Source organism: Myotis brandtii, unplaced genomic scaffold (genome assembly GCF_000412655.1).
Source record: "Myotis brandtii unplaced genomic scaffold, ASM41265v1 scaffold253, whole genome shotgun sequence".
Taxonomy (NCBI): domain Eukaryota; kingdom Metazoa; phylum Chordata; class Mammalia; order Chiroptera; family Vespertilionidae; genus Myotis; species Myotis brandtii.
The window spans coordinates 2,105,188-2,119,265 of NW_005359590.1; the positions used below are offsets into that span (position 1 = coordinate 2,105,188).

Sequence of the window (14,078 nt, forward strand, 5' to 3'; positions counted from 1 at the left end):
CAGGCTGCTGCCCCAAAAGAAAACCAAGAACGAAGTGTCCAAGCCGGCCGAGGTGCAGGGCAAGTACGTGAAGAAGGAGACGTCGCCCCTGCTGCGGAGTGAGTGTCGAGCCGGGCGCACCCCTACCTGTCCCGGCGGCCGCGCCTCCCCGCGCCTTTTCACTCCCCTTGGTCTCTGTGAAGTAGTTTTGTTGGTTGGTTTTTACTTTTCAAGATGCCTGAAGTCGTGTTTGTTATTTGAAATCGATAAAGACTAAGAAACTTAAACCAGTTTCCCCTCCTCCCCTCGCCCCCCTAAAAATAACAACAAACTTCCCGGTTCCCTATGGCAGTGTGTTGTTTTACTGGAAAAAAAAAAAAAAAAAGAAAGAGGTCTCTTAGGAAATACATACTTAAATGACTGATCCCCTGATGCTAGAGGAGTCAGCGTGAGTGGACGGGAACACTTTGTTTCTCTTCTAGACACGTCGGGATGTGCCTTGTGTTTATAAACATTGCGGGTGTCGCTCGCCCGCGCTGGACTGTGTGCGAACTGGGGCTGGGATTCCCGAGCTCCGCCGGGGATGCTGCGCCGGGAGGGCACGGCTGGCCGCGGCTGCACAGCCGCTACCCACGGCCTCATCGGCCTTAGATCTCAGAGTAGAGGAGCCACAATCATGTGCATTTGGCTATAGTGATGAGAATTGCTCCCAATAAAAAAATCCAAAGGACCCCCCCCACAAGACAAAAATACTCAAAATGATGTGTCATATTTTAGGAGACATTACCAAAAGTTTTTTTTTTAAGTACACATTTGTTTTTATTGATTTCAGAGAGGCAGGGAGAGGGAGAGGGAGAGGGAGAGAAACGTCAATGATAAGAATCATTGATTGGCCGCCTCCTGCATGCCCCACACAGGGGATTGAACCAGCAACCTGGGCATGTGCCCTTGCCCGGAATTGAACCTGGGACCCTTCAGTCCGCAGGCTGACGCTCTATCCACGGAGCCAAACCAGCTAGGGCAAAAGTGGTTTTTGGTTTTTTTTACTTTAATAGGATGCATTTCTACCCTCCCACCCCCCAGCACCTATTGCTGTTCAGTTTAAGTATGTGACTTTGGTTTTCCAGCTGAATCTTTTAAAACTTTAATTATTTCTGTCTTTTGAATTTTTAATACTTGCTATGTGTTCAGATCATTTGTGAGGTAAGGAGCTAATATTTTTGATGCTCATACTGCATGCTGGCTGTTTGTGTAGGTTTCTTTCTTGGAAGCTTGGGGTAACCTTGTGACTTAACCATTACCTCATATTATAATTGGGAAAGCTGTTCATAGAGATTCCTAGTATTTGCCCAAAATCACACACAAAGGGGTGGGGAGCATGTTTTTCCACTATAATTACATCATCAACCTTCCAGATTTAACCTTGTATTTGCAGTACTTTCTTATAGAACAACAAAATAGATTTAAACGGGTGCACCGGTAACCAGAAACTTGATTTTTAAACCTTTTGTTGTTGTTGTTAATCCTCATTCGAGGATATTTTTTTCATTGATTTTTAGAAAGAGTGGAAGGGAGGGGGAGAAACAGAGAGAGAGAGAGAAACTAGATGTGAGAGAGACAGGAGAGACACATCAATTGGTTGCCTCCCACACACCGGGAGGGGCTGGGCTCAACAGAGTTACCTTGCCCTTGACCAGAATCGAACTCAGGAGCTTTCAGTCCTTGGGTCGACTAACCACTGAGCAAAACCAGCCAGGGCTTAAACCTTTTTTTAACAGTTCATTTTTCAATTACACGTTCTCTCACATTTTGGGCAAAGTTAATGATAACTTGCAGTGTGCTGCCAATAGTTTATTAAACATTGCTTGAAATCATGAAATATGTTTGTCATACCTTTAAGCAAATAATTTAATATAATATTTTTTGTTTCAAGTGTTGAGACTTGTTTATTTAGGTATTAATTTCTGTCTAGAGTTTGATTCTGAAACTTATTGAGTGCCCTCTAATATTATTTACTCATTGAACTAATAAAAGTCTCTAGATCCAATGTTCTTCATGTATTTTGCTTTCTAACCATTAATGTCTAAACTATTTAAGTTCTGTATTCTGAAGTACTCTATCCTGAAAGCTATTGTTCTACTATTCTCTTCTGTTTCAAGTTATAGTTACGTGTTTTAAAGGAGCCATAATTTCAGGCTTGGCTTTTTTTGTACTAATTCAACATTGTGTACCTCTATGAAATGAAATATTTCTATTTTAAAATTTTCATAGCTAAATGTTTGGCTTTTCCTTTTGCCATAACACTTTATTATTTTATGTAATTCCAGGAATAGGAAGACCAAGTTAATAATTTAAAAATCTTTTTAAAGGATTCTACCTTTATATGTTTGGGAATAGCAATATGTTCTATTTTTTAAAAGAAAACAGATTACTAATTTTACACATTTATTCATGAGTATTTCATTAATATGTATTTCATAGTTAATCTTATTGATACTTCTTCGTAATATGTATGGTAGCATACAGAATATATTTGATTCAACACATTTGTACAAATTACAAATCCTTTCGAGTAGAGAAAGATTAATCAGCCTCAATTTAAAAAATAATTTAATCCCCACCTGAAGATATGTTTATTGATTTTTGTTTTGTTCTGTTTTTTTTTTTTTTTTTTTTGTTAATCCTCACCTGAGAATATTTTTTCTATTGCTTTTCAGAGAGAGTGGAAGGAAAGGGGGCGGGGTGCGGAGAGAGAGGCACACACATCAATGTGAGAGAAACATATGGACTGGCTGCCTCCCCCATGTACCCTGACCTTGTGTGGGGAATGAACCCCACAACCCAGGTATATGCTCTTGACCTGAAATCAAGCCCAAGACCCTTCATTGCATGGGCAGATGCTCTAACCATTGAGAAATCGGCCAGGGCTGTTCATTGATTTTCAGAGAGAGAGGAAATGAGAGAGAAAGAGAATGAGAAAGACATTGTTATAAAATACATCAATTGGTAGCCTCCCATGGCCTCCCAACCAGGAATTGAACCTGCAACCTTTTGATGTATGGGACAACACACAAACCAACTGAGCCACCTGGCTAGGGCAGCCTCAATTTTAAAATACCCAATAACTATCTTTTTTTTCAAATTGATTGATTTTTAGAGAGAGAGCAGAAGGTAGAGAGAAAGAGACAAACATAGATTTGTTGTATTTATAGTTCCACTTATTTATGCATACATTGGTTGATTCTTGTATTTGCCCTGACTTTGGATTGAACCCAAAACATTGGCTATGCTCCAGCCCACTGAGTTATCTGGCCAGGACCCCTAAGTCCTATCTTAAATAAAAAAATTTAATTGTGGCTGTGGTTGAGTGTCAACCAATGAACCAGGAGGTCATGGTTCATTTCCCAGTCAGGGCACATGCCCAGGTGGTGGGCTCAATCCCCAGTATGGGGAGTACAGGAGGCAGCTGACCAATGATTCTCTCATCATTGATGTTCTTATCTTTATCCCCCTCACCCTTCCTCTCTGAAATCAATAATATATATATATAAAAATACATTTTTTATTTAATTGTGTTTTCTTAAGTCCATTGAAATTTTGTATTTTGGGGTGATAGATGCAAATGAGCAACTTTTAAAAAGTGTTACTTATTGAAATGGTCATTTTATTGTTTCATTATAGATCTCATGCCTTCATTCATCCGGCATGGTCCAACAATTCCAAGACGAACTGATATCTGTCTTCCAGATTCAAGCCCTAATGCCTTTTCAGCTTCTGGAGATGGAATAGTTTCAAGGAACCAGAGTTTCCTTAGAACTCCAGTTCAAAGAACACCTCATGAAATAATGAGAAGAGAAAGCAACAGATTATCAGCACCTTCTTATCTTGCCAGGAGTCTAGCAGATGTCCCTAGGGAATATGGCTCTTCGCAGTCATTTTTAACAGAAGTTAATTTTGCTGTTGAAAATGGAGACTCTGGTTCCCGATATTATTATTCAGATAATTATTTTGATGGTCAGCGAAGGCGCCCACTTGGAGATCGTACACATGAAGATTACAGATATTATGAATACAACCACGATCTCTTCCAAAGAATGCCACAGAATCAGGGGAGGCATGCTTCAGGTAATTTAAAATTAGAACTACTATATTAGATTTATTAACACAATTTAAAAGATACTCTTTTCTAGATTTTCTTGGGAAGTCAACATATTCTTAAGGAAATTCTTCATTTTGCCAGTATTGCTGAACCAGCTTGCAAATAATTATTAACCTACAATGAGGGAAAGAATTTTGTGTTCCTTTATTTTATTAACTCATTTTATAAAAACTTGGTACTTATTTGAAGGATATGTTTACTATTAACACTATGAACTTTGAAAACTTAGATAATTTAATGTCTACAGTTGGATTGAATCTAGGTTAAGGTTTCAGAGAAACTGAACTTAAATGGGAAAAGGCAAGGCAGATAGGAAGAATCAGGCATGGTAGTTAATACCATGAGCAATTGCATCATTACTTAGCTAGAACCTGTACTGTTTCTCTTAACAAAACTGGTGTCGTAGTTCAATAATTAGTTCCCAAGTTGGTCAGACAGACTTACTGTGAAATAGTTAATCGTGTGTTAAGTATGTCTTTTTGTTGTTCTTTTCTGAAATGAGCAAAAATATTAGTTATAAATTTTTGAAATCTGCTTTCCATATTTGCTGACTTGAGGATTCTTATAAAAGGAGCTGAAGATATAGGAGAAATGCACAATTTGCTTTAATCCTAAAGTACTGGAATACACCAAATAAACTGAAGCAAGCTGAAAATTAAACTTTTTCATCTGACTATTTTTTTCCTGTAAGTAGTTGTAGGCTTTAAATTTTGGCAGGTTAAAAATAAAAAAATACGTGAGACATCTATTTTGTAATCCACAAAATTTCAAATAAGCTAACTTAATACTTTGGAGCATGAGTATTTTGCGTGTAGAAAACATTCATTTAGTTTGAGTCATATGTTTACCATTTTTCCCTGACCTTATTATTCCTCTTTGGTACCTTATTTGAAGGAACAAAACCAATATATGCAAAATAGTAACAAACAATTTGTATACTTTGTGGTACTAACTGTAGGTACAATAGAGAGGCAGAAAAATATTGTCAGGGTAGGCTGGAATGATTGGTAGAAGACATAGGACTTCATCTGTGCTTTTAGCTTGTATTTTAGATTAATGGGGGCAGATGAAGGGCATTTTAGTTGGAAATTTGGAAATAACCAAGTGAAAACAGAGTAGACACCATGCAAGTCCAAGGAGCTGTGTAGTTTTGCCTAGTTTGAATAAGATGTAAGGTGGAATGGAGATTTGTGGTCCAACAACAGGCTATAGGATTGAAACTTGAGTCAAGCAAAATTATTGCAGATTTCAAAAAGGCAAATCATTTTATGAAAGCACTGTTTAAAGATCAGTTTACTAGTTATACTTGGGTTACATTCCTAGAGAAAAGTGGACTGCAGGTACCAGTGGTATTGCAGAGGAAAAGGCAAATCTGTGATGTTTTTGAAGGAAAAATGAGACAAATACGAGTTTGGGAATGAGTAAATCTCAAGTTTTAAAATTGAGTAGTGTATGAAGCAAAATAGAGACAGACTTATAGATAGAAAGCAGGCAGACAGCTCGGGGGTGGGGGTGGGGGTGGGGAGGAGTTGGAAGGGTGGAGGGATTGAGCAAAAAAACCCCCAAAACTCATGATCATGGACAACAGTGGTGATTGTGGGGCATGGGTAGAGGTGGAAGAGGCCATGGAAGGGATAAATGGTGATGGGGGAAAAAAAATTCTTTTTTAAATTGATTAGTGTGGAATAATTGGTAAGAGTAGCTTATTTTGTGAGAGTCAACATTGAAATCTCATTGGAACATTGAAGAGAAGAGGTTTTCTAGGTACATAGAAATACTCTACTGAGCATAGGTGAGTGCATTTTTAAAGAAGTTCTGTGTTAAAGGATTAGACAGTTGTACACTTCAGTGTTTATTTTGGCTATTTCTAATAAAATGTAGTTTTAAACCTCAGAAATAATCTATCCAACCAAAGTGTAGTAAGTTTTTAAAGCTCATATTTTTAGAGTAATATCTGCTTATTATAGGAAATTTATAAAATACAGAAAAGTAAAGGTTAAGTATCTATCACACCAGAGATTCTTAATATTTTAGTTATTTCTTTCATCTTTTCCCATGACATTCTTTTTCTTTACACTGTTATAATTAAAATCTATACAGTTTTGTATCTGTTTCTTACTTGAATGATTTTCTTAATGTAATATGCTATTTATTAGTAATTTCAGTGACTTGGTAATCTTACACTTGGTACATGTTTGGTAGTTAATATTTTATTTTTTTAATTCATCTTTATTGTTGCAAGTATTACAGATGTCTCCTTTTTTTCCCCCTTTGACCCACTCCACCTGCTTCCGCCCCTCAGACTTTCACCATACTATTATCTGTGTCCGTGGGTTATGCATATATGCATGTAAGTTCTTTGGTTAATCTCTTCTACCCTCCCCCTCAGAAATTCATCAGTCTGTTGTATGCTTCATGTCTCTCGGTCTGTTTTGTTTGTCAGTTTATTTTCATGAGATTTCACATATAAGTGAGATTATGTGATACTTGTCTTTCTCTAACTGGCTTATTTCACTTAGTATAATATTCTCCAGGTCCCTCCATGCTGTCTCAAAGGGTAAGAGATCCTTCTTTTTACTGCTGCATAGTATTCCATTGTGTAAATGTACCACTTTTTTTTTTTTTTACTTAAATGTAAGTTGTGAAACCATAAAAATCCTGGAAGAAAGCGTAGGCAGCAAAATATCAGACACCTTACATAGCAGAATTTTCACAGATACATCGCCTAGGGCAAGAGAAACAAATGAAAAAATAAACAAATGGGACTACATGAAAGTAAAAAGCTTCTGCATAGCAAAGAAAACCAGCATCAAAATGAAAAGGGAACCCACTACTAGTATATGGGAGAAATATTTGCCAATGATACATATGATAAGGGAATAATTTCCCACATATATAAAGTATTCATACAACTTAACAAAAGATAAACAATCCAATTAAAAAATGAGCAAAATATATGAATAGACATTTCTCCAAAGAGGATAAATAAATGCCTGAAACATATGAAAAATTGCTCATCACTAATCAGAGAGATGCAAATTCAAACGACAGATTACCACCTCAAACCTGCCAGAATGACTATCATTAATAAGTCAACAAACAAGAAGTGCTAGTGAGGATGTGGAGAAAAAGGAAACCTTGTACATTGTTGATGGGAATGCCGACTGGTACAACCACTATGAAAAACAGTGTGGAGTTTCCTTAAAAAATGAAAACTGGAACTGCCATTTGACCCAGTGATCCCACTTCTAGGAATATATCCTCAGAAGCCTGAAACACCAATCAGAAAGAATATATGCACCCCTATGTTCATAGCAACATTATTTATAATAGCTTAAGATCTGGAAACAGTACAAGTGTCCATCAGTCGATGAATGGATAAAAAAAAACCTGGTAGTTCATATTTTAAATGTTAATGAGGACCTGACCTAAGCTGGGGACATTTGGAAAGGGGAAAAGTGGAACACATCTTCATTGATGGTATTCGGCCACTAATGCGATTATAAGGATGAGGGAAAGAATGAATAGTCGCATAGGACCCATTAGCATTGCACCTGACTGTATAGGAGGAACTTCAGAAATAAATGGTTGAGTGAGTGAATTAATCCAGAGACTTCAAGTCTGGAGTCTTAAGACAGTTTTGGTAGCTAATAGCACGAATAATAGCTTATAACATTCTATTTACCATTAATACAGATTGTTGTTCTTCACACTTACCTTTCCCATGTATATATATATTACAAAAAAATCACTGATAGTCATAACACTTTTCTGCCTGAATGTAAGTATGAAGAATTAATAATACCAAGTTAAAATCTTTTTTTAAAAATTCTTACTTGCAAAATATCATTGAGAAAATACTTTAAGAAATAAATTTCTACTGATCTTCTCAGAAGCAGTCTGACAGTTTTTATAAGTCTAATGACAAACTTTAAAATAATTTTCCAGACCTTAAGAGCATTATGCTAAGTGAAATAAGCCAGTCAGAGGAAGAAAAGTACCATATGATTTCACTTATGTGGAATCTAATGAACAAAGTAAACTATCAAGCAAAATAGAAACAGACCCATAGAGAGCAGGCTGGGGAGTGGGGTGGGGGTGGAGGTAGGGACTGGAGGGATTGAGAAAAATACTCACAATGGACAATATTGCTGGGGAGGGGGGATTGTGGGGAGGGTAAAGGGGCGATAAATGGTAATGGAAGGAGACTTTACTTGGGGTGGTGAACACACAGTAAGAGTGTACAGATGATATGAAATTGTGCACCTGAAACCTGTGTAATTTTGTTAACCAGTAGCACCCAATAAATTCAATTAAAAATTTTTTTTCCAATCAAGATTTTGAAACTAGCCCTGCCAGTGTGGTTCAGTTGTTAGAGCCTCTGCCCACGCACACAAAAGGGCCGTCAGGGTTCTATTCCCAGTCAAGGGCACATACCTGGGTTGCAGGTTTGGTCCAGCCGACTGGTTGTGGCATGTAGGAGGCAACCAGTTGATGTGACTCTCAATGTTTTTGTTCTCTCTCTCTCTCTCTCTCTCTCTCTCTCTCTCTCTCTCCCCCTCCCTCTCCCCTCCCCCCTTCCTTCTACTCTCTCTAAATTTTGAAATTTAAAAAGTATAAGTTAATTATATACTTTTTCAAATTAAAGAATGTTATTTTTTAAAAGATTTGCATTTATTGCAGAAGTTATACATGCTTGAGAGCTTTAATTTAACAAGATTAATTTATATGTGAGCAATAAGATTTAATGTTCTTTAGAAAAAACTACTTTGAGGGAGTATCTTAAGTGGCAGGAAAGGATTAATAACCAATTATTAATGAAACAGAAAAGTCTGTCTTTTCCAGAAGGAAAGAAATTTGAGACAATAAATGGAAGTTTCATGAAATCATCTAGAAAAGATTTGAAACTTACTATATTTTCAAGATTTATACTGGAGAGAGTTCAAGGAATTTGAATGAATTGAAAGGAGAAAGTATGTTGGTAGGAGGGTAAGGATGTGATACAGACATTTATTTTCACAAGCTTTACATTTTGATTGCTGTTACTAATGTAATAAGCATAAAAAATGTATGGAAGGAAATAGTTTTGTAGTGAGTTAAAGAGAGTAGTAATTCCAGCCAATTGTTATTTAGACTTCCCAGAACACCTATCTCAGTGATTAACTTCATTTTATTGTATTTAGCAGAAGTATGAAAGCAAGTTGTATAATATTCTAAAGGGTTTTAGGATCTAGTAAGTTCTACGTTTAGCTGTGAAATTTGACCTTTAGCCATTTGGCCAACATATCAGTCAGACACTTATTGTATGTGCCAAAGGAATGAATCCTATTAACAGGAAGTCTTTAGTTAGAATACTAAAGGCAGATTGAATTCATTTGTTCTGCACTTAAATAATTTAGTTTTATACAGTTTTAAGTAACAAACTTTAAAATATATTTTTAAAGACAACTGAAGACATCAAGTAATAAGAATCAAAATGGAAAGTGTCAGGCTTTACAAAAAAAACCCACTGGACTTTCTATGTATTCCAGGATATGCATAAATATGTAGTGAACCAGAGTCATCTTTGAGGAGGGGTTAATAATCTTTAGGGACACAAATTTATTTGTAATTATTTTGCAGAGGAAGTAGTTGGCTTGCTTCAACTCTTAGATCTTTTTATAAACATTTTGATTATAACATGGGCTATAATGTTTAGTATTTATTAACCTGGAGCTTATAGACCTCCATTAGAGTTCCAGATTCCATTTTCTTCTCTGTAGCTGTTATAAAATTAGGAAACTAGAAATTTTGAGCTTTTTCTATAAGGACACATCTCATAGATATTTGCCTGGTTATATGAGATTAAGTTCTTAGAGACATATCTAGTGAAAGCTTGGAAGAGAAACAAAATAATTCTTTTTTCTGTGTCTTTGGGAATTCATTACAGGGTAAGCGAAAGTAGGTGTATAGTTGTGAGTACATGAAACACAAAGCTATTATAATAATCATAACCTACCTTTTTCCATACCCATTAGCCCACCCCTGTATTTAGCTTATGAATGCTTTATTTTATATAAATGGAAGGTGTGCGATTAGTTCCTGCAAATAGAAGTTATTTTGAGGATTATGAATGCCACTCATTCTTCTGGGGCCAATTGAAATTATGAAAAACTATTTTTTTTAATTTTTTGGTTGATTGGTTTGTTTGAGAAAGAGTGGGGCAGGGGAGACAGTAAAAAACTATTTTTTCCTCATAGGTCAGAAACAAGATTCTCATTTTCCACTGATTGAATTCAAAATTGATGCTTTGCCTTTTATTAGTAGCAGTCATATTTTTCTTTGAAGAATTACAAATGATCTTTTGTTGCTAATATTACATGGTTGGTAATACTGTCATTTGACCTTATACCATCTGTGTGGCCTTTGGTAAAATAACTTACTTGAAACTTGGTTTCCTCAAACTCTGTAAATTGGTAGTGATTCTATTACCTCATTCGAGCTGTTTTGAGTATGAAATAGTACAGATGGAAATGACTAGGGACAGAACAGACACTCAAAATTGTTAGCGTTCATGCCCTTTTTCCAGATTTGACATGTTTGTTACTAAAGTTTCAACTTTCTGGCTGAACTTAGAGTGGAGATCTGGTGTATTAAAGCTTGCTATAGCCGAACCGGTTTGGCTCAGTGGATAGAGCGTCGGCCTGCGGACTCAAGGGTCCCAGGTTCGATTCCGGTCAAGGGCATGTACCTTGGTTGCGGGCACATCCCCACTGGGGGGCGTGCAGGAGGCAGCTGATCGATCTCTCTCATCGATGTTTCTAGCTCTCTATCCCTCTCCCTTCTTCTCTGTAAAAAATCAATAAAATATATATTTAAAAAAAAAATTAAAAAAAAAAAGCTTGCTATAGCCTTTTTCTTTTTTTAGTCTCCTATACATATTTATTACTAGTAATGCTTTATGTTTTAGATCAGTTGTTTCCAATCTTTTTGTACTGTACATTTATTTCTCAATAGGCTTTTTTTTTTTTTCCACACAAAGTTTTGATCATTTATTTCCCTTCTAGCCTGGGGCTCAGTACTTAGATGGCTTCTCTTCACCCTTTGGGTTGACAGTTTTCTCTAGGTTGCTGCTAATGATATGATAAAGCTCAGCATAGAAGGCTCTTAGGTCCAGGACCATGTCCCTGAGCTCCCCATAGGCCACCTCATCTCGCTCGTGCACCAGGCCCGGTAATGCATTACATGGGTCTCCTTAGAGACCTTGGCCACAGCATCCCCGTGTTCTGAGAAGTACTTGGAAATGGTTGTCTGGAAGGCTTCTACTTTGGTCTTGACTGCATTCACCCTTTCCAGCACCTTCTGGATTGATACCCCAAAGTCATTTCCATCCTCAATCTTGGGGATCAGGTGCTGGATCTACATGATCACCAGAATACATTTTTCTTTGAGAGTCCAGATTTCTGGCTTAACCAGGGCAAGCAGGGCCAAGAGCTTCTCATTCCCAGGGAGAAAGCCACACTTAGGGACTTCTTTCTTCTCCTGCTTATATGTTTCCATCTCATCATCTTTGGGTCAGGGGTCTGGAATAGGGATGTCCAGTGCGGCTTGGAGAGAGGTCAGGACAGCCACGTTGAGGGAGTCTTCTTGCAAGAGCTGATTCACGTGTATGAACTATGGCAAGAATCTGTAGAGGAATTCCTTGGCCTCCTGGGAAAGATTTTACCTGAAGGCATCTACCTGTTTGCAGGCTTCCTCGCTCAGGCACACCCCACAAGGCTTGGCCATGCTGCTCCAGTTGCTAGATCTCGGTCTCTCTACCTCTCAATAGGTTTTATAAAATTATCCCAAATAATAGTTTGAAAAAAATTTAGTGTATATGGCACTTTCAAAATGTACAGGTGGAGTGTGTCATGAAACCAAAAAAATTATTTGTAGATATCTCTCCTAACATGACATTTAAAAAGCTGATGAACCTATGTGGAACTTTGTGAACTTCATGGCTCCTTATCAAATTGCCAAGGTTTAGTTCCTGGAAATTAGATTTTTACAGAGAGCCCTTTGTGTTTCCTCTATGAATTTCAAGTTTATCATGTTTTAAATCTAGTGTTTGGTACATAATGTTTAAATGCAAAAGTACATGTATTTCTGGATTTTGGCAAGTTCAGTATATGGAACTTTGGATTTTCTAAGGAGAGGAATAAAATTGTCACAAACTTTAATACTCTGTAAGCCTGTACAGTTTTTAATAACTAATAGTTTTTGTTCTTAATAATGCTGTATTTATAAATTTGTACATTTCCAGCTGGACCTCTGTCAGGTCAAATGTTATGGTTCTTATAAATAACTCTGAGTACATTGAATTGAGTATGTGTTTATGTAGATACAAGGTGGGGCAAAAGTAGGTTTACAGTTGTGAGTATGCAAAACAGTTTATTCTTGTGTTAGTATTTATTAATTATTGTATTATTTTCCATATGAACCACTATAAACCTACTCTTGTCCCACCTTGTGTGTGTATTTTTTATTTCAAAACTAGAGGCCCGGTGCACGGCAGTCGTGCACTGTTGGGGTAGGGGCGTGGTTGCTGTGGGAGCACCGCTCATCCCGGTCAGCCCAGCGGCTGTGGACCCACCCTCTGAGCGGCTGCTCCATGGTCCAGCATCTTCAGTGGAGCCAGAGCACTCGCCTCTCCAGGGGACCTGATCAGGGCTGGGCTCAGGGACAATAGCACTGAGAGGCAGTGGAATAGGCCTCAGTTCAGCGGGAGCCACGAACCTGCCCCCCAGGGTCAGCTTTGCGTGGCACTGGTGCTGCCCGTCGGCCTGAGGTTCTCAATCCCGGTCAGCTGAGTGGAGCTCCCACTGTGGTAGCACACTGACCACCAGGGGGCAGCTCCTGCGTTGAGCACCTGCCCCCTGGGGTCAGTGTGTGTCACAGTGACTGGTCGACTAGTTGTTTTGGTCATTGTGCCTTTCGGTCGCTGGGCTTTTATTATATGGGATTGCTATCCTTGGTTGTGGCTAGTAATACATATTTAATGATGGAAGTATAAGAAAGTATAGAGTCATTACATGCTTATGCAATGTGATTTCAAAGTTATTACTTACGTGAGTATGTTTAGTTTATTGACTTATTTCTTTTCTGTTTAAATATTTTCTCTTTAAGTATTGAAATTGCATAAGCTATGCTTATTAAATAAACCTTCAGTTGCAGATTGACAGAAGCCAAGGTCAGTTTCATCAAAGACTTTGTGCTGTTCTACAATCACCATCTGCTTTAAGAATGTAGCCTTTTCTTCCCAGATGGTACTGAGAGTGATTGTTTTGTTGGTTTTTTTTCTTGCATTTTCCTTTTTGCCAGAATACTTTATAGGTGGTGTTGTGTACATTCTGTTGCATCAGTTCCAGAGACATACAATGACTGATTTCTCTTCGATGTTAAAATTGATCATGGGATTAGATGTCAGCCCCACTCATCTATTATAAAGATATCCTTCAACCTTTTACCTAATAATTTGGCAGCCATTAATTATCATTCACTAGAGCCAATATTTCATTAGGTGTTACAAATTCGTGATAGTCCAATTCTATCATTTCTTCTCTATCAATTGGAATTCTATAATGAAGAACTTTTCCTTATCAATTACTTGGCTGCTGTTCATATAAGACTGGATAAATATTAGAGCTTTCCTTTTATTGACTGTTTTTTCAGAATAGTGAATTGGTACCCTGGTCACTTCCAAAGGTGTAACCAGTGAGTTTGTATTGTAGTATCTTTATGAATTCGGGGATTTTTTTTTTTTTTTTTAGTTGAGAACCCTTTGCCTAACAAAAGGTTTCAAAAATGTATCCTTTTTCTTTTCATATATATATATATATATATATATTGATTTCAGAGAAGAAGGGAGAGGGAGAGAGATAGAAACATCAATGATGAGAGAGAATCATTGATTGGTTGC

The 14,078-nt window shown here is 37.3% G+C and overlaps 1 protein-coding gene and 1 pseudogene across 1 annotated transcript in view; one reads left to right on the top strand and one right to left on the bottom strand.

The window, feature by feature from the left end:
- Positions 1-11: 11 nt before the first annotated feature.
- SAV1 (salvador family WW domain containing protein 1) overlaps positions 12-14,078 on the top strand; it is a 42,949-nt gene continuing 28,882 nt past the window's right edge. The window contains exons 1-2 of the mRNA XM_014541007.1: positions 12-98; positions 3,661-4,104. Coding sequence (XP_014396493.1) covers positions 3,666-4,104 — 439 coding nt within the window. The 5' untranslated portion in view covers positions 12-98; positions 3,661-3,665. The remainder of the gene's footprint in view (positions 99-3,660; positions 4,105-14,078) is intronic.
- Positions 11,137-12,529, bottom strand: LOC102259706 (annotated as a pseudogene).